We start from the raw sequence: 26,869 nt of genomic DNA on the forward strand, positions 1-26,869 counted from the left end.
AAATTCTGAAAAATATTTTAATACTTAAAAAGTTCTAAACAAAAGGTAATGTCTTTCAAAAGTGAATTTCACATGCAAAACATTAATGACATTTATTTCAGCATAAAAGCAAAACACAATATTTTGAGAAACCAGTAATGGAGTCGGGAATGCTCATTAGAGACGTGGTAACACTATTGCACACAGCACGAAGGGTGGAAAAGGCAGCAGTGCAGGGGCCCGCGCTCAGTCACGGGACGACCGTCATGCGTCTCCCTGACCACTCAGCGCCTGCACTTCCTGCAGACGGGACCAGGTCTGATTATTACAAAAGAATATTTTACCGACCCCTTTTTCTCAGCTGGTATAAGGTAGAAATAGGCTTTTCTTACCCATTACCTAGTCTCGAAAACATTTTTGCACAAAATCAAACGAGCTGTTACCGGAGAGCAATTGCTGCCTCCCACCCGGAGCGGTGTGTGCATTTCTGAACGCTACGATTACACGTTCCTTGGGGGACACAGTCTCTTCTGCTGTGGCAACTGCATTCATCTCCCTTTTTGCTGTTAAATGAAACTTGTTGGTGTCATGTGTCCCAGCCACTGTGGGCAGGCTGGGAACAAACACGTCTCCACAAGGAGACAAACCCTCTGAGTCATCTTTTACAAACAGTGAAAATGACAAGCCGTTTGTCTCTCTGTGTGCATTTTGAAACAACATAAATGCAACACACTTCTTCTAACAAAGCCTGGCCTGGTGGCTTTCTGGGTTGCGGTCTGAGCAGTGTTTGCAGAAGGGACTCCCGGGGAGACACTGTGCGGGGCCACCTCACTTCCTGGCTGCGTGTTCTCCGTGGGAAAAGCACCAGACGGGGAAGCCCAGGCTCACACGTGAGCCTCGAGCTTCTTTCTCTCTTCAAACTGCTTGTCCACTGCCAGAGACAGGGCCTGGAGGAACCCCTCGATGGTGACGGTGGGGGCCTGGAAGGGTACAAGGTCATCACTGGAGGGGCCGCCTCACCTTCAGTGGGGCCACCTGGCATCCACACCCCTGCTGCCACCCACAGTGCAGACAGCCCAGAAGGGGGCTGCAGCTCACAGGCTGAGCAGTGAGTGCATACCACACACGTCCAGGGCAGATGAGCCCTGCTCTTTACTTCAGAAAAGGCGTGCAAGGTGGCTATGTGACCCCCATGTCCTGCAGATTAGAAACGGCCACGGGGGCAGGTAGGGGAGCACCAGTGCAGCCACCCACACACTGAGAAGGATGAGAAGCTTCAGGAGCAGACCCTGGAGTCCTTTCCAAAGGGCCCACCCTATGTCTGGGGCTTAGAACCAGAGAATCACCATGGCCCGGTGCCCTGAGCTGTCACCTCCCTGCATCAAAAGGCTGCCATCATGGTCCATGGCCATTGTCACCTCTGTGCTGAGCACTGTGTCCAGCACAGAGGCTGCTACTGACCAGACAGAGCCTGGGTCATTTCTAATTTGAAAGGAACCATTCCAAGATGGGCGTTTTCTCTTCTCAGATGTAAGTGCATCTGCTCTGCCAGACACCCAGAGTCCTCACCGCACCAGCTGCTGGGGACCATGCAGGGGAGGGGGTGAGTGCTCCGGGCGGAAGAGTGCCCCTCTCCTGCAGGGGTGAGTGCCCCAGGTGGAAGGGGAGGGGTGAGTGCCCTGGGCGGAAGAGTCTGCAGTAGGCGTGGCACCCAGTGGGTGAGGGCATGGCTCCAGGTCGCTGCTCTGTGAGCTGAGCCCACGCTCAAAGAGCACAAGCCTCTGACGAGGCCAGCGAGGGCCCTGGCCATGAGCTCAGCACCACAGAGGCAGATGTGCATGTGTGTGCGTGCGTGTGAGCAGAGGCAAGTGGCACAGCCGCCTCTTCCCAAAGGCCTCAAGACAGCCTCACTGGTTGGGTGTCAAGGTCAGCTCTTCCTCCTGCCCCAGGACCCTGTGGTTTAGAAACTGAGATAGGCCGGGCATGATGGCTCAAGCCTGCAATCCCAGCACTTTGGGAGGCCGAGGCGGGTGGATCACGAGGTCAAGAGATCGAGACTATCCTGGTCAACATGGTGAAACCCCATCTCTACTAAAAATACAAAAAATTAGCTGGGCATGGTGGTGTGTGACTGTAATCCCAGCTACTCAGGAGGCTGAGGCAGGAGAATTGCCTGAACCCAGGAGGCGGAGGTTGTGGTGAGCCGAGGTCGCGCCATTGCACTCCAGCCTGGGTAACAAGAGCGAAACTCCGTCTCAGTAAAAAAAAAAGAAACTGAGATAAAGTAAGGCTGATACCCCAGGGCTTGTAAGTGGAATCCCCAGTGAGGCTGAGACCTATGGACAGGGTGGGTGCTGGGGACAGCAGTGGAGACTCACCTGGATGTATAGCGCATGAGCCAGAAAGGGGAGTTTTCTCAGGACCCGGCCACTGAGGCCTTCGCTCTTCCTGTATAAAGAAAACCCAGTTCAGAGATAGTAATTCACAAGATCATGTTTCAGGAGGAATTTTCCTTGTTGGCTGAGGCACCCATGGGAACACGAGCCTAAGTGCTCTCAGGTACACCCTGGGCCCCACAGGGCACTTCCTGCCCGTCTCCCTGGCCTTGTGCTCTGAATACCCCTTTGCCCCACAGCCTCTTGTGTGGGGCTGGTCTCTCCCTGTCCTCAGCTCCTGCTCCCCGCAGTGCCCTCGCTCCTCCGAAGCACACCCAAGGCACAGCCCAGGGCCAGCGTCTTCGCACTCAGGGAACGCATCCGCTGCCTGGGAGCTCCAGGTGTGGGCATAACGCAGTGGGCACATTGCCAGTAGGCACAGATTCCCCAGATAGTGGGCGGGCTCACATCTTCAATGTTTGTAGAAGTCTCTGAACTATTCTTTGTTACCATCTTAAGTGATTTAAATCTCTCCAACAGATAATCCAAATCCTTAAAAAAATACTGCATTCTTCATGTTATTCGTCATTTAAAACCTTCCACACTCTTGCCAGCTTCAAAATAAAATTGAAACTCTGGCCAGAAACCTGAGGCTCTGCCCGCTCCACCCTCCCTCCAGCCCCTCCTCAGCTTCCTCATGGCAACCCGCTAGGTCACCTGCACACACCGCTCCAGCAGCCTTCCCGATTTCTCGCCAGCTGGAACCAAAGTCTATCCTTCAGGCACTGGTTCCTTTCCTACCTTCCCTTCCACCCTCCCTGGATACCCAAAGCCATTTCCTTTCCGTTGGCTCTGCGAATCCTTGGAAGTGCTGTCAGCCATCGGGCCGCACACCTCCAGCACGTGAGCCGCAGCCCTCCCTGCTCACATCTCCTTTGGAAGGAGGTGGCTGTGCTGTGTATTTCTGCACACAAACACACACTCACACGTGTACACATACACAAGCGCGTGCACACACACACTCACTCACACAAACATGCATGTTCACACCTGTTCTGTGTGGAGTTCGCACCAGGACCCTCCCTGGTCTCCTCAGAGGAAGCAGTGAGTCCCTAGTTAATACAGCAAATGGATTCTTCTTGATTACAAACGTGAGGTCAATTCGCACCTTGAAATCTCACTCAGCAGAAGGCTCAATGCTGACACGTTGTTCTCGATGAAGCCGATCATCTCCAGCTCTCGGAGCGTCAGCAGCTGCTGGCGAGGGTATATGATCTGACACTGGGGAGAAAGGCACAGGCGGTCAGCGGGGTCCGGGCACCGTCGGCAAGAGGGTCAGCACTTGTACACCACGTCACGGCCCAGAGAAATCGCGACGGTGACGGCTCAAACTGCACGGCGGCACCAGGGAACAAGCTCACTCTCCCACGCGTCAACGTACACATCCTGCTTCTTCAAACAAAGCATACAAATAATGGAACGTGCCTCAGAAACCAGTAGTGACCCAGCATCTTTGCTGTTTTGGGCCAAAAATTCTCCTCCCTGTGTGTCGGAAGAGAAGGGACCTGGAGGCACCCAGTGAGCCCGTTATCTCACCTCGGAGGGACACCAAAACCCACAGTGAGCAGAGCTGGTTGCTGGAGCCAGGACTTCGGCTGAATTCCAAAGCAGGGTCCTAGCTGGTCTGTCTGAAAGGCAAAGCTTGGTTGGCAGCGTGACAGTGTCTAACTGACCGAGGAGCTGGGTACCATAAGTCCACTTCACAGACCAGTTGTTGGGATGTCATGCTAAGTAGCCTTGCCCACTGTCAGGTGGTCACACTGACTATGACTGCACTCTAATATGAACCGTTCTGACTCAGGAACCAAGAGAAGGAAGCAAATAGCATTCTCTGCACGTTTTGGAGGTTTGTTGAGGGTTATGAGCAAAATTAAGACACACTGCTTGTGCTTGGGGTGTTCGGACCTCCCCAACACTCCCTCAGGGTCCCTGCTGACCATGCCTCCCTGCAGCCTCTTCAGGCCTGTCCTGCTCTGCCCCTCCAGTGACGCTCGCCACACAGTCCAGAGGGCGTCAACAGGGCGGGGTCCCACTTCCATGCCGACAGTTTCGAAACCCGTTCAGTATCCACCATGACATCTGCATGTCTTAATTTCATATAAACTGCCTGAAATAAGAAACTACCCATCACTGGGCATGGTGGCTCACGCCTATAACTTCAGCACTTTCGGAGGCTGAGGCGGGCGGATCACTTGAGGTGAGGGGTTTGAGACCAGTCAGGCCAACATGGCAAAACCCTGTCTCTACTAAAAGTACAAAATTAACTGGATGTGGTGGTGTGTGCCTATAATCCCAGATACTCACAAAGCTGAGGCAGAACTGCTTGAACCCAGGAGGCGGAGGTTGCAGTAAGCCAAGATCGCACCACTGCTTTCCAGCTCTTGGCAACAGAGCAAGACTCTCTCAAAAAAACCCAAAAGGAAACAAAACTACCCCTGTCCTACGCTGTCCCAGAAAAAGTCTATCCCTCTTAGCTAAAACTTTACACATCCCCTAGACTCACAGCACAAGTGTACAAATGTCACACTGCGGGCCGGAGCCCACACTGAAGGTGCGTGAGGATCTCCCACACATGACTTCCTCGCCAGATCTGCCATCACGTGGGGCTCCTGGGCAGCAAAACTGCTGTAGAATCAGTCTTCAGATCACTGGCTTTCTCCAGCCAAAGCTCCACAGAGCGCCGCCTCCTTCCCCCACCCCACAGAAAACCATGCCTGGGCAGTGCTGACCTGCACAGGCCCAGTGGGCCCGCGGCTGAGACCAGCTCTCCCGACCCCAACCCAAGCAGCCTGTGCCGCCCTGGTGGAGGTGACAACAACCGCGTTAAACTTAGCACTGTTTAAATCACCATTCATGCCTAGAAGTGGTGAGCCGAGATCGCACCATTGCACTCCAGCCTGGGTAACAAGAGGGAAACTTCATCTCAAAAAACAAAAATCACCCTTCACTGATTTGCTTGGTTACTGCCCAACTCCCCTAAACGAAGGGTCCAGGGATGCCCCTACAGGAGGATTTGTCAGGGACAGGCCTGTTCCCACGGGTGCTAGAGCAGCAGAAACGTGAGCACGGGGCAGGTCCCAGCTAGCCTGACACTCACACACTCACCTCACACGCCAGGGTGCTCATGGCCACCCTGCCAGTGCCTAGTCGCAGGGCAGGTCCGTGATAGCCTGACTCACCCACTCACCACACGTGTCACTGTGCTCATGGCCACCATGTTCCTGCCTATCACAGGGCTGCTAGCCCGACACACTCACTACACTAGCCCGACACACTACACTGCTCGCCCGACACACTCACCACACCTACTAGCCTGACTCACCCACTCGCCACGTGTCACTGTGCTCATGGCCACCATGTTCGTGCCTATCACAGGGCTGCTAGCCCAATACACTCACCACATGCGTCACTGTGCTCATGGCCACCATGTTCGTGCCTGTTATGACAATAGATGACTCAAGAACATGAGGTCACGTGGACCCCGACCTCCGATCGGGTGACGGCCCCATGACCACAACTGCCAGTCCGCACTATGCCCATGATGCTTCCTCTTTCAGGTAGGGATCCAGGCCAAGAGGCCAGGCACTGGAAAAGCCTGGAGTAAGCTGAGGACTAGGATTTGCGCAGTGGGGTGACCACAGCCAGTCACTAACATCCCCCACATCGACTGGAACCTCAAATAATGAACAATGATGAGTGCACTGTGCCAAAAGAACAAGACTGAGTCGGTGGCCCTGGTTTCAACTGTCAGTTCAACCGGCCACATACAAAACTAGTTCATTTTAAGACGGGAGTCAGTGTGTGTTAACCGACCTTGTGTTGGCCTAACCAAGTCATTCTTCACTGCAGAAGCCGGACAAAGCCCATCTTAGCTTCTTCACTTATGGTTATTTTCCCCCATTAAGTATGTAGCTGTAGTGTGTGGCTGCGGCAGGACGACACCAGGCACGTCCAGGACTGCATGTGCTGGTAAGATACCGAGTCAAGCGGTACCAGCAGACCCTGGGAACGCAGATGTTAAGCACCCAGAGCCCCGTATCTGTATGTGTAGGTCTTCTGCGGCAGCTGGCACTGCCCCTGGCACTGTTTACTTCTTATGTACTTGTGTATCTTTCAACTTTTTGCTTGCTCTGCATCTGTGAAAAATTGCTTCAGATAGGTTGCCCCTCGCCTTTTTCAAACTAGGGCATAAAAAACCCCCTAACTCTTTGGGGCGAGAGAATTTTGAGCATTAGCTGTCTCTCGGTCACCGGCAATAAAAGGACTCCCGATTCAACCTCAGTGTGGCATATTCCTTTACTGCTCGGGTAGGGTGTAACAAATGCGTATGTTGAAACCCTCCATATTAGGACGAGCTTATTTTAAGCTATCTCAATTAATGAAGAACACATAAGAAATTACTTATCAGGAGGAAAAAAAATAAAGGTACCTTCATCAGTTCTTCCAAACAAGAGAGGTAGATTTTGAAGATGGCCGCCGCAGAGGGCAGCCCGATGTACTGCTTGATGTCAGCCCTGTCCACGAACGCCACGTCGATCTTCTCGGTGATGTTGGAGGTGGTCAGAATCACCACGTTGGAATGCCTATTTGGCCGTGGAGCAAGGACCACAGTCAGCATGGCTGTCGGTGACCCGATTCTATCCTGCCCACCGGGCGAGAGGGTTGGCAGGGCGATGGCCCGCAGACTGCTGACAGGCCAAACAGACCCCACTGCCTTTGCTTGAGCTGCTCCTCAAGCCCCACTTGGCTCATTCCCTCACTGCCTTCAACCTTGGCTGAGATCTCACTTTTGCACTGCGTCCCTCACTGTGCCACCTACTGTACGCCCTGGTGCCCACCACCACCTGGGCACAGTCGCTCATCGTCCCTGGACACGTGGTGGAGCTGGATCGCTTACTGCATCCATGGTCTGCTCTCCCCTCTAGGTCTAAACTCCACAGAAAGAGCCCCTGTTGTCTGGCCTGTTGATGGATGTCCCCCAAGGGCTCAGCAGGAGCCAGCACAGTGGGCACACAGTGCCCTGGGGAGCTCGCCTTACCGGCCTGGTGGGGCTTGGCTGCACGTGCGGCAGCGCCACCTCCTGGGCAGGTGGTAGAGCAGGGTGCTCAGTGACGGGGGAGCCTGGGGAAGGCCCGCTTTATCTAGACCCTGGCCAAGTGAGGGCAGGCCCTGTGCCTGTGAGCAGGGGTGAGTGAAGCAAAGGCAGGGCAGGGAGCACGTGGGTCCCTGGCAGAAGGAAGACGGTACAGAGGTCGGCTGAGCTCACAGATACTCAGTCCAGCACCAGGAGAGTGGGGCTGCAGGAAGGGCCAGAGGGAGGTCTAGGCCTGGAGATCACCACCCAGGGGCTGACACTCCATAGAGATGCAGGCATGGACAGGGATGCTGGGGGACCGGCAGAGTCCTCTAGAGAGGGGCCAGAACCAGGAACACGAGGGAATGAGGTCGAGAGGCAAGAGTATCTCCTTGCTTCTTCCTGAGCCACATGCCTTTGTGTCTGCTGGGAAGGAGGGGTCATGGTGACGCCCACCCTGTGGCTGGAGCAGGAGTGCACAGTGAGGGCACTGGTGAAATGCGGAATCCCAGGAAGCGAGGGATTTGGGGCCCCATGAGCAGCGTGGGAGTGTGCCTGGTGCCTCGGGCATCAAAACTGTGATGTCTGGTCACAGGTGAATGTGCAGGTCTGGAATCCCCCCCCCACAGAACCCTGAGTGACGCTGGAGGAAAGGGGTACATGCCAGGAGTATGCGCATGCCAGGAGAGGAGGCCACAGACAGGCCGTGTAGACCCTTCCCTGCTGAGAGATACCAGCACAGCGTAAACTGAGAAGGAGGCCAGGAGAGTGGAGGCCGGGGAGGGAGGCACAAAGAGATTCAGGGAAGGGGCATCAGGGCATCAGCGCTGTGCCACGTTCCAGAAAGAGAAAAGTGAGTACTCATGTGAATGGGGGCTGTGGGGCTGTGGCAGGGGTAGGAGCCAGATCACTGCAGACTGAAGGACGAGCCAGGAGGGAAGGAAGTGGACACAAGGAGAAGGAAGCAAGAGGCAGGCAAGCACCCTCCAGGACCTGCACTCTCCTGCAGCTGACCCCAAATGAGCACTTCTCAGGAAGCCGGAGACGCTCCCTGTGGTGAGACAGTGGTGAAGGCCTGATCAAAACATTCCTCTGCACGGTTCAGTTTCTTGTCACCCCACACTCAACAATCCAGCTTCCGAGAAGGCCCTGGACTCCCCAGGTACCCTGAGGGCAGAAAGAGCACTTGAGAGAAGGAAGCTGAGTCCTGGCTGAGCGCCACACAGGAACAGACAGGCTCTGGCAGGCCCATCGCTTCCTCGTGAGTTGTGCCAGCAGCCGTCCCTCCCCAGGCTTGATCAACGTGGGCTATGCTGACAAGAGGCCCTGGCCCTGCGAGGCTATACTGTGGAGATGTGGAAATCCGCCCATGAAGCCCTCTGCCCTGGGCCGGCAGGGCACAGCTGTGATCACCTACAGGCAGCACTGGCTGGTGCTGACACCAAGGCCGGAACCCAGAAGTTCTTCCTTTTATGCTTTTCTGTGCTACGTAAAATTCTTACCATGCCCAAGTTTTCTTTCACATTTTTAACAAACTAAAAACAATTCCTTTAAAAAGCATTTATGATATTCTGCTTCCAAGGTGGAAAAGGAGCCAATACTCAATGCCAAATGCACTTTTAGCTAAAGAGCTGGGCACGAAGACCTACGGCTGTGCACTTTCCACGCGTTTCTTTGGAACAAACTTCTCTATCATGTCACAGGGCAAACTGCTGTGTGTCCTGGTTACCTTTTAATCTGATCAATCTGGGTTAAGACGGCATTGACCACGCGGATGGCATCTGACGGCTCGGTGCCCGCCCTGCAAGCGTTTCGGGCGGCTGTGAGACTCTCCACCTGTGGGGATGGAGCAAGGGGGTCAAAAAGGACAGGGCCTGGCACCTGTGAAAAAGTGAATGAGCGGGTTTCCCCCGCCTAGCCTGTGGATGCTGGGCAAAGGCATCCAGCACAGGGAGGGCTGGAGGGCTGCCCGGCTGTGTGAGGCGAAGGCCAGGAGCATCAGGAGCAGGCTGTGTCCCCGCAACAGCCATCGGCAATTGTCATGAATGTCCTTGTCTGGAAATGCCTACCTCATCAATCAGCACAAAGACCAGAGCGTCTTTATCATCAATCAAATCCTGAATCTTCTGAAACATCTTGTTTACCAGCTTCCCGCTCTGCAACCGAAACACCCTTTCAGCGTCAATGTGCAGAGACCACACTGCCAGGTGCATGGGGGACCCTGACATGGCCTGCTGTCCCAGTTGTCCCCACAAGACCACTGTCTCCTGACGGCCCCTCAGAAAGCTCCCTAAGTCAGAGGAGCCAGGGTGGCATGGGCGGCATGGGAGGAGGTCTGCCTACCACTCTCCCCTCTGCTTTGAATGCCAGGGTGCTGATGCCCAAGGGTGGCGTGGGAGGAGGTCTGCCTAACACTCCCCTGCTCTAATTTGAATGCCAGAGTGCTTAGCCCTGAGCTCCCACCTGACCTGCCTGGGGTGGCACAGCGAGGGCAGCCTGGACCTCTGCTCACCTGTCTGTCCTCTCTGACGAGGAAAGTGACAGACAACAGATGGAAACAGGCTAGGGTGCTCTCCTTACAATGAGCTAGGTCCCACCTCACTTCACCTCACCAGAGGGACATGCGGATGCCAGGTGACTTGGGCACAGCTCCTCAGAGGTAAGGGTCACCTGTGACATCACCCAGTCTGACCCCCTCAGCTCACAGACAGCGCTGGGGTACATGAGCATCAAGGGTGTGTGTGGCAGGGCTGACCTCCTGAGAGTCCGTCGAATGCCCTGTCCCACCTAGACGTTTGGGGAGGACCAAGCGAGGGTCCCCAGGCCCCAGCTCCGGAACCTTCTCTGATCACAGTCAGCCCCCATCCTCACCCTCCTATCCCACCTGGTTCTCTGCTGAAGCTTCTGGAGGAGGATTTGCCTAACATACAAGACATTTTTTTAGCTACAAAGTTGACAATCTAAACACCCACAATTAATATATAATACTTACTTCTGAAAACCACTTAGAAAAGAGGCTGTGGCTGTTTATTTCAATTAATTGGCCATACTGGTACCTGAGACATAAAAAAGGGATTGAGAAAATTACTCATCAGTCCCATGGCGTCCTCCACGGCAGCCACTCGTGCGTCGTGAATGCAACGTCTCCAGTGCCCAGTGTCTGGGGAATTACAGTTACTGACGAGGATCTGAGGAATCTAGCCTTCCGTGTACTGAATAATTATGAAACAGTCTAACAAGATTCAATCAACAGTTCTAGACTGTACCAGTTAAATTACCTGAGTTAAAGAATAAACACTCTCCCATTTTAAATCCATTTACAAATTATATTTCCATGTTTAAAAAGTATTACCAGTACTTATATAATATGCAAAACAAAACAAAATAGAAGCATCAAGAGCTTTCGGCAGGAGCTGAGCATTTTCCCTCCTTCTACAGACCCTGAAGAGCAGGATAATTTGCTTTCCAGCACAGACCCGAGAGCTCAGGAATGCTCAGGTGGCCTAAAGCTCACCTCAACACACACACACTGACTGCAGCCCGGAAACACGCCTCTATCCCTTCACAGGACTACAGGCAGGTGCGGACGCGCCCAGCCGCTGACTACATCACCAGAGAAGGCTGAGGCCAGAGAGACGCTGACTCCCAGGTCCCCTTTTCAGTTTCTTCCAGGTTGGAAGTCCACAAAAGAAAAATAACTACTTTCAGAAAGCTTCACTGGCATTCCACGTGAAAAAGAGACCATGTACTCAGACTGTTTATAAAACAGGGGAGGGATACAGAAAATCTAACAAAATAAAGACTGAGTTGAATATTAAAATTAATTATAAAACATTTTGCTTCTTTAACAGAGTGAGGAACAAAAGCTTGCTAAGGCTTCCTTTTGCCATTTCTAAGCCATAAAACCAAGGCATATTCACATTTTCCTTCTCTTGAGTTTCCCTCTCTGCCCCTCAAGATCTTTTCTGGTTCTTCTTTTCTCGTCCCGTCACCCAGGCTGAATGCACTCCTAACACCAGGCTCACCACGGCCTGGACCTCCCTCCTGCCTCAGCCTCCCAAAGTGCTGGGATTGCAGGCATAAGCCACCATGCCAGGATGCTCCTGGAGATCCTGAAAACACACATGTATTTCAACATGTGAAAACAAAGGGCAAGCTAAACATAACCCAAGGTGTCAAAATAAAGAACTTCCCTAGGTAAAAACATTGACAGCACATTTTTGAAGACTAAAATGTATGTATATGAAATTAGACCTCACAGGATTTCCTCCAGTCATACTGGAGTAACAGGAAGGAGATTTACCATCTAATCTTAAACAATGAGAAAACCTGGCAAAATGAATGAAACCGTATGTAGCAGTGAGGGCTGGGACTCCTGGCGTTCTGCTGGGAGGAGCCCAAGAGGAGCACAGCTACTTGCTGAGCCGGGGAGACGGAGACTGGGGTTCAGGGAGTCTGAGGTGACTGAAGCCTGCAGAACAGAACTCCAGAGGGGAAGCAAAGACGAAGAAAGACCTCAGAGGGAGTGTCCGGGAATCCTTGGGATGTCCCTGGTGTCTTGGATGAATACTCAGGCTGCAGAACAGAACTCCAGAGGGGAAGCAAAGACGAAGAAAGACCTCAGAGGGAGTGTCCGGGAATCCTTGGGATGTCCCTGGTGTCTTGGATGAATACTCAGGCTGCAGAACAGAACTCCAGAGGGGAAGCAAAGACGAAGAAAGACCTGAGGGAGTGTCCGGGAATCCTCGGGACGTCCCTGGTGTCTTGGATGCATACTCAGGTGTCTGTGAGCAGGGGACAGTCCATGCAGCTGTGTGAAGGGCGCCTGTGGATCTGTGAGCTCACACAGGCTGGGAGGAGTGCGCACTCCAACACTCAGTGGAGACCCCAGAGGCCCACGATTTAGTATTAAGACTAAACCTAAACCCCTCCTGATCAAAGCTTAAAAAAAAAACAAACCTCAAAGGATCGTACCGAATCACAAGTAATAGAAATGCCTAACAGAACAAAACCCAACACTCACTGAAGGAAGACAAAATCCAAACGCTTCAAATCACAACATTCAGCATCTAATCAAACACTAAACATGCCAATGAAGCAAAACCATGTGACCCATAACCAGAAGAAAAACCAGTCAAAAGAAACAGAATCAGAAATGACAATCCCGATGGAACTAGCAGACAGACATTAAAACAGGTGTAAGTTGTTCAAGATTTTAACAAGAACATAATGAAAGAAAAATACAAAAGAACCAAATAGAACATTTGGAGCAAAAAAATACACACCAGAAACAAACACTTCACTGACTGCAATCAAAAGCAGATTAGACGATGTAGAAAATCAGTCAACTTGAAAACAGAGCAATAGAACCTTTTGAAAAAAACAGAGATTTCTAAAAAGCTGGAACAAAAAATAAAAAAGAAAAACACATGAATGGCCTGTGGAACATCAAGTAGTTTAACATGAAAATAGATGGATTCTCAGATACAGGGGAGGGGCAAGGAAATTCGGTGAGGAAACAATGACCAGTTATTTTCCAAATGTGACGAGAACCATGAGCCAAACTCCAGAGGGAAAAACACATCCATTATTAGAGAACTTAGCACTCTTCTCTCAGCAATGGGTAAAACAAGTGAACAGAAAATCAGCAAAGCTGCCGAGCGTCCTGACCTGCAATCTGCAGAACGCTCCATCCAGCAAGGGGCAGAAAGCAGTCTTCTGAAGCAACTCACCAGCAGAGACCACATGCTGGCAATAAGATGAGTCTCACATCTCAAAAGACTGAAATCATACTCAAAACTACAGTGAATGTAGAAGACTCAACTGACTCACACTGAAGGAGAAGAACCTATTATTTGTGTAAAATGAATAGAAAATTAAAAAGGACCTTCTGTTAGATATCCCAGTCCCACTCCTCTCCTCTCACAAATTAGTAAAGTTACCTGTTTGAAAGTCTAATGGTCAATTTCTGGGCTAACGCTTTACACAGGGATGTTTTTCCAGTGCCAGGAGGACCTGTGACAAAGTTCCAAGCAAATGCGAGTGTAAGTCAGCGCTGCAACAAACTCCTTCAAATAACATGCAAAGAACAGTTACAAGCTACTAACATCATCACTACAATGAAGTCTGCTTAGAAGCTTACATGCTGTAAAATACTACCAATACACTTACGTCTCCCCTTTCTTTCTAATTTGTACTCAACTTCTGATTTCTGGTCCCAGCCTCCATCGCCTCCCCACCCCGGCACTGCTCACAGCTTCGTGGCCTGCAGTCCCACTCAGCACTGGGAGTGACCACTGCATTTTCTAGCCTAGGTCTTTGCTGACACTGTCCTTGTCCCCACGCTTTCTCTATGAAATCCACTCATCAAAGCACCTTTCAGAGTTTCAACACACCATTCCTGATCAATGGAGGTGGAGGGTCCCATCCTCCTCAGGCACTGACGAGTGCTGTTCCTGTCGCCCCCAGAACCAGCCTCTCCTACAGACAATTTTCAGTGGGCTCAGACCCCATACTAAACTCGAAGGGTGGTGGAGGCCAGCACTCTTCTTGCATGTCTGCCTGCCGAGGGTCCCCCGGCACGATGCCGCACAGAAGCTGTGGGGTGACCAATGTGGAAAAGGAAAGCATCTAACAGAAAAATGGAGACACACAACTTTCATTTTCTGCAATCTCCGCCCCCCAGGTTCAAGCGATTCTCCTGCCTCAGTCTCCCCAGTAGCTGGGATTACAGGTGCATGCCACCACGCCTGGCTAATTTTTGTACTTAAGAGTAGAGACAGGGTTTCACCATGTTTGCCAGGCTGGTCTGGAACTCTTGACCTCAGGTGATCCCCATGGTGCCTGGCCCTGTGCAAGCATTTTCAAGAATTAAAGAGGAAATACATCAGTAGTTCCAAACAGAAACAACTGACCTCACTAATGAAATCGCTGCCTACTCTGACGGTGCTATGAGGGCAGTGTGCTGGGGAAACCTGCTCTTTAAAAGAACGTCATTAAGATCACGCCATCACGCAATCTTAACCGTGTAAAGAAGCTAAGTATTCTTCCAGCTTCTATTTAATGCTTTGCTAGTTTGGTTCTCTCTAGTCCACTCAGTCCCTGCATCACTGTTCTACCCCGTGACACCGGAAACAAAACAAAACAACAAACCATCAACATTTTCTCCTGAGACGAACCAGACAGAATTCTTTAAGATAAGGCTTTTCCAGTTCACTCCACACAAAGTGAAGCTCTGAGCACTACAAAGAAATAGGAGGCACTGCTGTCCTGAAGAGTCACAACCAGCTGGGGAAACGAGGCACAATTACCGGGACAGTCTAACGACACAATCGCCCCCATCCAAGATTTTACTTTCCAAGGTTTCGGTTACCTGTGGTCACTGCAGTCCAAAAATATTAAACGGAAAATTCTAAAAATAAACAATTCGTAAGTTTAAAATAACTTTAACGAGTTGTTATAATTGTTCCCTTTTTCTACTAGTCATTACTGTGACTCTCTTACTGTGCCTGATTGATGAATTAGGCTTTATCACAGAAACATATGTATAGGAAAAGTCTACGTAGGGTTCAGTACTAGCCACGTTCCACGTTGGCGGCATCTGAGGAATGTCTTGGAATGTGGCCCCCACAGGATGACTTGATGAAGTGCCAAGTGATAACTGCCCCAAAGGCCAGGCGTGGTGGCTCATGACTGTAATCCCAGCACTTTGGGAGGCTGAGGTGGGTGGATCACCTGAGGTCAGGAGTTCAAGACCAGCCTGGTCAACATGGCAAAACCCCGTCTCTACCAAAAATACAAAACTTAGATGGGTGTGGTGGCACATGCCTGTAATCCCAGCTACTTGGGAGGCTGAGGCAGGAGAGTCGCTGGAACCCAAAAGGAATCCAGGAGGTAAAGGTTGCAGGGAGCCGAGATTGGGCCATTGCACTCCAGCCTGGGCAACAGAGCAAGACTCTGTCTCAAAAAAAAAAGAATAAATGCCCCAAGTGTCAAGAGCTGGATCTGCTTCAAAGAGGGACATTCCAGGACAGCTCTGGCTCCTTCAGAAAACAAAGACCTGTCACTCCTTGCAGAAGGACAAAAGGTCAAAGGGACAGTGAAGGCTGATCTGTGAGCCTTATCTGGGTAAATAAAAAGCCTGCACGCGTTACCGTGGAGCAGCACCACCCGGTTCCAGGTGATGAGGTTGCTGTTGACCTTCTTGTCTGAGAACAGTAACGTCGTCATCACGTAATCAAGCAGCTGATGGGAGACAGAGAAGAAGTTACATAAGGGTGCCTACAAGGCAGGGCTCCCAACAAATGTACCCCCAGGGCCTAGTCCTACAGGAGAAGAGGGAGCAAAGGGAGCAAGGCCGCCTCCTAAGAGATCATCACCTCCAAACGCTTCATTTCACAAGAGAAGGTGCCTCAAAGAGGTAAAAGGAAAAACACGGTCTATTGCTATTATAAATATAAGAAGAGAAACAAAATGATCCCTTTTATTTAAGTGCCAACATAGACCCTTCCCGACAAAGAGGATGCAGGGGTTGAGACGCTGGCCTTCCTCCGTGTGGACCAGGCCTGCTCACCTTCCCTCCTCCCGTCTCCAGAAGGTTCAGCTCTCTAATTTGCCTTCCCCTTCTCCTTCCCTCTTCTCCCGCAGGGCGCTCCCCAGAGGCCAGCTCTACCCTGGAGCAAACCTAGAGGACAGACGTCCAGGACCAGAGCTGCCAGCAGACAGGGGTTCCCCAAACCCATCTGGATCAAGTTGCTCAGGGGTGCTGGAGAGCAAACCCTAATGGTTCTTCTTCAAATAACAGGGCATTCTGGGAAAAGGACAGCAACTTACATGGGATTTGACTTCCACGTCGTACACCAAGCTGTCCCATAGCCCGTGGAATTCAGCTGTGACAGAATCAAACAAAGGCCTGATTTCAGGCATGCAGGCAATGACACCCACCAGCCAGTCTGCCCTGAGCCTATGCCCGAGCTTCCCACTGTGCCACACAAGCTAAGACCACAATTGTGGTTGCAGGAAAGTGTAAATTCTGCACATTTTTCTTCAAATTTTAATTCGTATTAAGTATTTTTGATTGCAAAACAAATGCCAGTCACGTATAACTTTTGGCAGACAACTGGATGCCTCGTTATCATGCGCAATGATCCTTTCAAGAAACTCTAGCTAATTTCCTACCCATCTTCTGCTCTGTTGTCATACATTTTACATTTATGTGTATTATAACCACCACATGCAATGTTTTCATTAAACTATCAATTTTTATTGTGGTACACAACACATCATAACATTTATGATCATGACCACTGATAATTGTCTTTTGTGGAGCCATGCTTCAACACAAGCTCAGACACTAAATCCACCCATTTCTCCACACGATGATGAAGATGACGGAATTAGCCCTGGCCCCAGCCTGCTAGAGCCCATCGGCCACACCCACGGAGAAGCATAAGGAAGACAGGACGGAGCCGCTCCGCAGGACAGGCCAATGGGGCACGTGAGAAGGGCGGGAGCCGCTCAGCAGGACAGGCCAACGGGGCACGTGAGAAGGGCGGGAGCCGCTCCGCAGGACAGGCCAACGGGGCACGTGAGAAGGGCGGGAGCCGCTCAGCAGGACAGGCCAACGGGGCACGTGAGAAGGGCGGGAGCCGCTCCGCAGGACAGGCCAACGGGGCACGTGAGAAGGGCGGGAGCCGCTCCGCAGGACAGGCCAACGGGGCACGTGAGAAGGGCGGGAGCCGCTCAGCAGGACAGGCCAACGGGGCACGTGAGAAGGGCGGGAGCCGCTCAGCAGGACAGGCCAACGGGGCACGTGAGAAGGGCGGGAGCCGCTCAGCAGGACAGGCCAACGGGGCACGTGAGAAGGGCGGGAGCCGCTCCGCAGGACAGGCCAACGGGGCACGTGAGAGGAGCACACGGGCACTCTCTGTTGGCTGTGACGGAGGAACCCACCAAAGGAACAGTATGGTCCCACACTGGAAATGTCAACTTCCCTCTGTTCTCATCTACTCTCCATTCGGTAAGAAATAAAACATTCTAATCCAACAGAACAAGTGACACGGCAGGGAGTATGCAGTCCTCTGACTTCAGCCTACACTACACCTTGCCACCACACCCCACATCTCACGTCTCAGCATCACACCCACACCTCACCATCACACCCGCATCTCACCATCACACCCACATCTCACCATCACACCCACACCTCACCATCACACCCACGTCTCAGCATCACACCCACACCTCACCATCACACCCGCATCTCACCATCACACCCACGTCTCAGCATCACACCCACGTCTCAGCATCACACCCACGTCTCACCATCACACCCACATCTCACCATCACACCCGCATCTCACCATCACACCCACACCTCACCATCACACCCGCATCTCACCATCACACCCACACCTCACCATCACACCCGCATCTCACCATCACACCCACACCTCACCATCACACCCGCATCTCACCATCACACCCGCACCTCACCATCACACCCGCACCTCACCATCACACCCGCACCTCACCATCACACCCGCATCTCATCACACCCGCACCTCACCATCACACCCACACCTCACCATCATACCCGCATCTCACCATCACACCCGCACCTCACCATCACACCCGCATCTCACCATCACACCCACACCTCACCATCACACCCACACCTCACCATCACACCCGCATCTCATCACACCCACACCTCACCATCACACCCGCATCTCACCATCACACCCACACCTCACCATCACACCCACACCTCACCATCACACCCACACCTCACCATCACACCCGCATCTCACCATCACACCCACACCTCACCATCACACCCGCATCTCATCACACCCACACCTCACCATCACACCCGCATCTCACCATCACACCCACACCTCACCATCACACCCGCATCTCACCATCACACCCACACCTCACCATCACACCCGCATCTCACCATCACACCCACACCTCACCATCACACCCGCATCTCACCATCACACCCGCATCTCACCATCACACCCGCATCTCACCATCACACCCACACCTCACCATCACACCCACACCTCACCATCACACCCGCATCTCATCACACCCACACCTCACCATCACACCCGCATCTCACCATCACACCCACACCTCACCATCACACCCACACCTCACCATCACACCCGCACCTCACCATCACACCCGCATCTCACCATCACACCCGCATCTCACCATCACACCCGCATCTCACCATCACACCCGCATCTCACCATCACACCCACACCTCACCATCACACCCGCATCTCACCATCACACCCACACCTCACCATCACACCCACACCTCACCATCACACCCGCATCTCACCATCACACCCGCATCTCACCATCACACCCGCATCTCACCATCACACCCACACCTCACCATCACACCCGCACCTCACCATCACACCCGCATCTCATCACACCCACACCTCACCATCACACCCGCACCTCACCATCACACCCGCACCTCACCATCACACCCGCATCTCACCATCACACCCGCACCTCACCATCACACCCGCATCTCACCATCACACCCGCATCTCACCATCACACCCACACCTCACCATCACACCCGCATCTCACCATCACACCCACACCTCACCATCACACCCGCACCTCACCATCACACCCGCACCTCACCATCACACCCGCACCTCACCATCACACCCACATCTCACCATCACACCCACACCTCACCATCACACCCGCACCTCACCATCACACCCGCACCTCACCATCACACCCGCACCTCACCCGCATCTCACCATCACACCCGCACCTCACCATCACACCCGCACCTCACCATCACACCCGCATCTCACCATCACACCCGCATCTCACCATCACACCCGCATCTCACCATCACACCCACACCTCACCATCACACCCGCATCTCACCATCACACCCACACCTCACCATCACACCCACACCTCACCATCACACCCGCATCTCACCATCACACCCGCATCTCACCATCACACCCGCATCTCACCATCACACCCGCATCTCATCACACCCACACCTCACCATCACACCCACACCTCACCATCACACCCGCATCTCACCATCACACCCGCGTCTCACCATCACACCCACGTCTCACCATCACACCCGCATCTCATCACACCCGCATCTCATCACACCCGCGTCTCATCACACCCACGTCTCATCACACCCGCGTCTCATCACACCCGCGTCTCATCACACCCACACCTCACCATCACACCCACACCTCACCATCACACCCGCATCTCACCATCACACCCGCGTCTCACCATCACACCCACACCTCACCATCACACCCACACCTCACCATCACACCCGCATCTCACCATCACACCCGCATCTCACCATCACACCCGCATCTCACCATCACACCCGCATCTCACCATCACACCCACACCTCATCACACCCGCATCTCACCATCACACCCGCATCTCACCATCACACCCGCACCTCACCATCACACCCGCACCTCACCATCACACCCGCACCTCACCATCACACCCGCACCTCACCATCACACCCGCACCTCACCATCACACCCGCACCTCACCATCACACCCGCACCTCACCATCACACCCGCACCTCACCATCACACCCGCACCTCACCATCACACCCGCACCTCACCATCACACCCGCACCTCACCATCACACCCGCACCTCACCATCACACCCGCACCTCACCATCACACCCGCACCTCACCATCACACCCGCACCTCACCATCACACCCGCACCTCACCATCACACCCGCACCTCACCATCACACCCGCACCTCATCACACCCGCACCTCACCATCACACCCGCACCTCACCATCACACCCGCACCTCACCATCACACCCGCACCTCACCATCACACCCGCACCTCACCATCACACCCGCACCTCACCATCACACCCGCACCTCACCATCACACCCGCACCTCACCATCACACCCGCGTCTCAGCATCACACCCGCGTCTCACCATCACACCCGCGTCTCACCATCACACCCGCACCTGACCATCACACCCGCACCTGACCATCACACCCGCACCTCACCATCACACCCGCGTCTCAGCATCACACCCGCGTCTCAGCATCACACCCACGCCTCACCATCACACCCACGCCTCACCATCACACCCACATCTCACCACCTCACCATCACACCCGCGTCTCAGCATCACACCCGCGTCTCAGCATCACACCCGCGTCTCAGCATCACACCCACACCTCACCATCACACCCACACCTCACCATCACACCCACACCTCACCATCACACCCACACCTCACCATCACACCCACACCTCAGCATCACACCCACGTCTCAGCATCACACCCACACCTCACCATCACACCCACACCTCACCATCACACCCGCATCTCACCATCACACCCGCGTCTCACCATCACACCCGCGTCTCACCATCACACCCGCGTCTCACCATCACACCCGCACCTCAGCATCACACCCGCACCTCACCATCACACCCGCACCTCACCATCACACCCACACCTCACCATCACACCCGCATCTCACCATCACACCCGCGTCTCACCATCACACCCACACCTCACCATCACACCCACACCTCACCATCACACCCACATCTCACCATCACACCCGCACCTCACCATCACACCCGCACCTCACCATCACACCCGCATCTCATCACACCCGCACCTCACCATCACACCCGCACCTCACCATCACACCCACATCTCATCACACCCACACCTCACCATCACACCCGCATCTCACCATCACACCCGCACCTCACCATCACACCCGCACCTCACCATCACACCCGCATCTCATCACACCCGCACTTCACCATCACACCCGCGTCTCACCATCACACCCGCGTCTCACCGCCACCCCCAGGTCTCACCGCCACCCCCACGCCTCAGCGCCACCCCCACGCCTCAGCGCCACCCCCACGCCTCAGCGTCACCCCAGGTCTCAGCGTCACCCCAGGTCTCAGCGCCACCCCCGCGTCTCAGCGCCACCCCCGCGTCTCAGCGCCACCCCCGCGTCTCAGCGCCAACCCCACGTTCAGCATCACCCCCACGTATCAGCATCACCCCCACGTCTCAGCATCACCCCCACGTTCAGCATCACCCCCACGTATCAGCATCACCCCCACGTCTCAGCATCACACCCGCGCCTCAGCGCCACCCCCAGGTCTCAGCATCACCCCCACGTTCAGCGCCACCCCCAGGTCTCAGCATCACCCCCACGTCTCAGCATCACACCCACATCTCAGCATCACACCCGCGCCTCAGCGCCACCCCCAGGTCTCAGCATCACCCCCACGTTCAGCGCCACCCCCAGGTCTCAGCATCACCCCCACGTTCAGCATCACCCGCACGTATCAGCATCACTCCCACGTCTCAGCATCACCCCCACGTCTCAGCACCACACCCACATCTCAGCATCACACCCGCGCCTCAGCGCCACCCCCATACCTGCAGGCAGAACCCAGTGATTTGCTGCAATTATGTTTTCTGTCTCTTCCTCCAGATTTTCGCTGCTGGGGCCATCTTCATTCAGCTGGAAGATGTGAAGCACAACCTTGCAGGTGCTCAAATCAATAGGCTATGAGAGAAAAGCCACATTAATTGACACACGTTTAAGGTATGTCACTCAATTCTACCCATACACATTAGATGCTAAGATCCACAAATAAAAGCTGAATGTATAGTATGATAAAGTAATTTTCACATTAGATGAGAAGGCTATGAATTAACTTGGGATTGAGAATTAGCTCTTTTAAAAGTGTATACCCATCCCTGGCCTGTTGGGCCCTACACCCACTTCCTGGATAGAGCAAGTGCCTATGTCCAGCCTCTGGGATGTCACTGGATTCTGGAAACACGATCGCAGTTGACTTTCACCACATGGGTGTTTTTTTTTAATTAGGTTATTTTTTGAGACAGGATCTTGCTCTGTCGCCCAGGATAGAGTACAGTGGCAAGACCACAGCTCGCAGCAAGATTACATTCCTGGATTCAAGTGAGTGATCCTCCCACCTTCAGCCTCCTGAGTAGCTGGCACTAGGTGTGTGTGCCCCCACATTGGCTAATTTTTAAAAACTCTTTCTAGAGACGGGTTCTTGCTGTGCTCCCCGGGCCAGTCTCCAATTCCTGGCCTCAAGTGATCCTTCCGTCTTGCCTCCCAGCGCTGGGACTGCAGGCATGAGCCTCCTCAGCCGCCGGGTCCCTCACGTGCGCCTTTTTGTGTTTGTTTCAACTCGGAGAAATGTTTACAGCAGTAGATAGAAATCTATTTCATTCTTCTTCATGGCTATATTGTACATGGTGCAGATGCGTGGAATTCTTACGGTTAGTAACTGATCTCTGGTGGACAGAGATCAGTTAAAAAAAATTTCAAATTGTTGGCTATTAGCAACATCTAACCAACATCTGTTCAGAAAGACCCACGAAATTGCAGAACTATCGGCCAAGAAAAATTCCTACAAGTGAATCTGCAGCTGAAGACGGGACATTACAACTTTCCCTGGGCAGCCCCGGTGCCCTCCAGCTAGCTGTCCATCCGTCCATACCAGTGTGGGAAGATCCTCCTTCCTCAGACTGGCTGAACCCACGGAGCGTCAGCTCTCAGTGATCATGAACAAACACACGTCCCAGCATATGACTGAGGAGGTCCACCTCACGAGCAGAATTTAGTGCCAGGCCTGTCCTGCACCACTGTTCTCTACAGGGCAGGGACTGCACACTGAAGGGATCCTTCTTCCTCGGGAATACATTTCCAGTCTTCTTACACTGGTGCCAGGACTGCCCCAGTGCATCCACGCCCTCACACAAAGCTCCTCAACTCCCACACAGGAACTCAGATGGTGGGGGAGGTGGCCATGTGTGGGATGAGATGAAGACCTGCTCTCTAGTGCCCCCACATCTCCGATGCCACCTCCCCATCCTTGGAGCCCCCACACCTCCGATGCCACCTCCTCATCCCTGGAGCACCCACACCTCCGATGCCACCTCCTCATCCCTGGAGCCCCCACACCTCCGATGCCACCTCCTCATCCTTGGAGCACCCACATCTCCGATGCCACCTCCTCATCCCTGGAGCCCCCACACCTCCGATGGCCCTAGCACACACTGAGCACTTCATAAACATTTCTTCCCTGAAAGAATGAGACACAATGCACAGGACTCCCCAGCATAGCCCACTGTCCTACAGTGCTGCATTATCTTTCTTGGTTCCCAGTCTGTCCCCTGCTGTACTGAGAGCACCCTGACGTCAGGGCCACCTCCTACTCCCAGCACCTCGCTCCTGACAGATGCTGAGAAAAACTAGTCTCATCACCCAGACCCACAGATATGTGAACCCATTTCTGACAATACTCTATGAAAACAGAAAAGACATTTATGATACAGCCTTTGCATTCAGCTGTTACTTGGCCCAGCAATTAGCAACTTACCTGTGAGTCTTTAACCTTTAATTCTGTGTCAACGATAGACACAGACTGCACATTTCTGGTCAAAAAAGGCTCATCAAACTCAGCCCACGTGTAGTCACCAAACACAATATTGTGTCTGCTGAGTAGCTTTCTAACACTCAGCTTTATGTCTTCTTTTTTTGCAGTGCTAAAAAAACCCAAAACACACATAAAAGATCTTAGTTCAAAAACAAGATGTTACAATTAAGTGTTTTTTGAAAACTTAGACAACATATAAGAAGGTGTGGTGGTTAAGAGGCCAGGCTGGAGTTGGCCAGCCTGGGGGCCAAATCTAGGGCCACCCCTTGCATGTGGGGTCTGCCAGCTGTGCCCTGAGAAAGCTGTGCCTCAGCTCCCAGCAACCGTAAGCGTTCTTGCTATGCACTGTGAAGAGTCGTTAATACATTCAAAGTGTTTAGGACGATATCTGGCACATAAGAAGCACCCAATAAATGTTGGCTTTTGATATTACTGAAATTCACAGCTGTGGAGTCAGGCCTGGAGTCCTGTGATTCGTGCTGAGAAAACCTAATGCTTTAAGCTTGGCATCCAGTGCTCCCTGCAGCCACCTTGCCACTGTAGTCCTGATAGCTCCTCTTTCTACGACAGTGACCTGGTCCTGGATCTCACCTTTGTGTCCCCCGTGCACGGTCCCAGCTTATTGGGCTCATCAGCTGCAGTCACGCTTTAGGTTCTAGTCAGTGTCTGCCTCCCCCTGAGCCCTCCTGGACAGGCCCTCAGAGCCAGGCAGGTGACGTGTGGCCCCTTGGCAATCGTCCCAGCAGCCTATAAGGCAGTGACCGCAGTGCATGGTGTGGTTGATGCAGGTGCCTATGAACTCTGCTGCAGCTGTGCATAGGTGTCCTGTAGGTGCGGCTGTGCACAGGTGTCCTGTAGGTGCGGCTGTGCTCTGGTGTCCTGTAAGTGCGGCTGTGCACAGGTGTCCTGTAGGTGCGGCTGTGCTCTGGTGTCCTGTAGGTGCGGCTGTGCACAGGTGTCCTGTAGGTGCAGCTGTGCATAGGTGTCCTGTAGGTGCGGCTGTGCACAGGTGTCCTGTAGGTGCGGCTGTGCTCTGGTGTGATTATGCCTAGTGTCTGAGCCCACATGTGGTTGTCCTTGGGTGTCTCCAGGCTGCAGTGGCACTGTGTGCAGGTGTCTCTGGGCTCGAAAGTGTTCATGCAGGTGTTGCAAGGCTGTGGTGGGGCTTTGCGCAGGTGTCTCTGGGCCCTGGCACAATTACACTGAGGTGTCTGAACTCCAGCACCTAGAAGGTGCCCAGTCAACAGCTGTTCTGCCAAAGGAAAGGTCTCTTCCTCTGTATCCCCTCTGAGACTGGTAGTCTCACCTGACCTCAGGCCACCGTCCACGGACATGAGGAGGGTCTGTGAGGGTCTGAGTCTCACCTGACCTCGGGCCACCCTCCATAGACATGAGGAGGGTCTGTGAAGATCTGGCCCTGCTGCTGAGTTCCCTTCACTTCAGTTAGCAGCCTACAGGCCCCACCATACCATGAACTGGCTTGGTCACAAATGAGTGGGATTTGCCTTGAACCCTACAAACTTAACATCTGTGGGGAACAGGAAATAATTAAAGAGTCTGAAAAACACTGGCCCAAAAAATAACAACCCAACTTTCGGCTGAGCTCTCTGTAATGCTGCCAGCCTATCCTCCAACGTGGGACTCAGGGCCACGGTCAGTGGGCTGGGGTCAGATGGGCTCATCAGCTGCAGTCACGCTTTAGGTTCTAGTCAGTGTCTGCCTCCCCCTGAGCCCTCCTGGACAGGCCCTCAGAGCCAGGCAGGTGACGTGTGGCCCCTTGGCAATGGGGGCCACACTGTGAGCTGGGATCCTGCGCACAGGGATCAGGTCGGCTGGGTCAGTGCCCTGGGGTGGGGTCGAGTCAGTGCGCTAGGATCGGGTCGGGGTCGGCGCCCTGGGGTGGGGTCGGGTCAGTGCGCTAGGATCGGGTCGGGGTCGGGGCCGGGCTGGGTCTGTGGCTGGAGTCCAGTCGGGCAGGGTAAGCGCCCTGGGGTGGGGTCGGGTCAGTGCGCTAGGATCGGGTCGGGGTCGGGGCCGGGCTGGGTCTGTGGCTGGGGTCCAGTCGGGCAGGGTAAGCGCCCTGGGGTGGGGTCGGGTCAGTGCGCTAGGATCGGGTCGGGGTCGGGGCCGGGCTGGGTCTGTGGCTGGAGTCCCGTCGGGCAGGGTAAGCGCCCTGGGGTGGGGTCGGGTCAGTGCGCTAGGATCGGGTCGGGGTCGGGGCCGGGCTGGGTCTGTGGCTGGGGTCCAGTCGGGCAGGGTAAGCGCCCTGGGGTGGGGTCGGGTCAGTGCGCTAGGATCGGGTCGGGGTCGGGGCCGGGCTGGGTCTGTGGCTGGGGTCCAGTCGGGCAGGGTAAGCGCCCTGGGGTGGGGTCGGGTCAGTGCGCTAGGATCGGGTCGGGGTCGGGGCCGGGCTGGGTCTGTGGCTGGAGTCCCGTCGGGCAGGGTAAGCGCCCTGGGGTGGGATCCGGGTCAATACCCTGGGGTGGAGGCGCATCGAAATCAGTGCGCTGGGGTCGGGGCGGGTCGGTGCCCCTGGGTTGGGGCTTGGTGCACGCGCTGAGGTCGCCGCGGGTGGGCGCCCAGAGGTGGGTACTGGCCGGTCCCGCTCACCTGCCGCCGCGCTGATGCACCTCCACGTGGACCGTCGGCGACTCCGCCACACAGGGAAGCGCCTGCTTCAGGTCGCCCACGGCCTCGTCCATGGCGCCCCCGGGAGCAGTGGGGACCCGACCGGAGCGTCGCCGCCGCAACCGCCGCCTCAGCCCGCGGGCCCCGCCCGAGCTTCGAATCTGCCGCGCGAGGCGCACCGCCTCCTGACCCGGAAGCGCTCGGGTCCGGCAGGGTCACT

The 26,869-nt window shown here is 54.0% G+C and overlaps 1 protein-coding gene across 2 annotated transcripts; it reads right to left on the reverse strand.

The window, feature by feature from the left end:
* TRIP13 (thyroid hormone receptor interactor 13) lies at nucleotides 1-26,836 on the reverse strand. 2 transcript variants are annotated; one of them, XM_035291853.3, is made up of 14 exons: nucleotides 26,632-26,836; nucleotides 23,965-24,130; nucleotides 21,986-22,115; nucleotides 16,321-16,376; nucleotides 16,061-16,171; nucleotides 15,642-15,732; nucleotides 13,431-13,503; nucleotides 10,481-10,544; nucleotides 9,558-9,644; nucleotides 9,218-9,324; nucleotides 6,844-6,997; nucleotides 3,523-3,635; nucleotides 2,358-2,427; nucleotides 1-959 (listed from the first exon to the last, which is right to left on the reverse strand). In XM_035291853.3, exons 1-14 carry the CDS (start codon nucleotides 26,721-26,723, stop codon nucleotides 864-866), a joined length of 1,410 nt encoding a protein of 469 aa, XP_035147744.1. In that variant the 5' UTR covers nucleotides 26,724-26,836; the 3' UTR covers nucleotides 1-863. The 2 variants fall into 2 exon arrangements, with proteins under 2 accessions (XP_035147744.1, XP_035147745.1); XM_035291854.3 differs by lacking the exon at nucleotides 16,061-16,171.
* Nucleotides 26,837-26,869: the final 33 nt, after the last annotated feature.

This window comes from Callithrix jacchus, chromosome 2 (genome assembly GCF_049354715.1).
Source record: "Callithrix jacchus isolate 240 chromosome 2, calJac240_pri, whole genome shotgun sequence".
NCBI classification, from domain to species: Eukaryota; Metazoa; Chordata; class Mammalia; order Primates; family Cebidae; genus Callithrix; species Callithrix jacchus.

Excerpts from the sequence above, each read along its gene's own strand:
- TRIP13 (XM_035291853.3), bottom strand. The coding sequence starts at position 26,723 with ATGGACGAGGCCGTGGGCGACCTGAAGCAGGCGCTTCCCTGTGTGGCG. Across the intron at positions 24,131-26,631 it reads GTGCATCAGCGCGGCGGCAG|CACTGCAAAAAAAGAAGACA; the intron begins GTGAGCGGGACC and ends GGGTTTTTTTAG. Across the intron at positions 9,645-10,480 it reads TTTCTAAGTGGTTTTCAGAA|AGCGGGAAGCTGGTAAACAA; the intron begins GTAAGTATTATA and ends TTTCGGTTGCAG.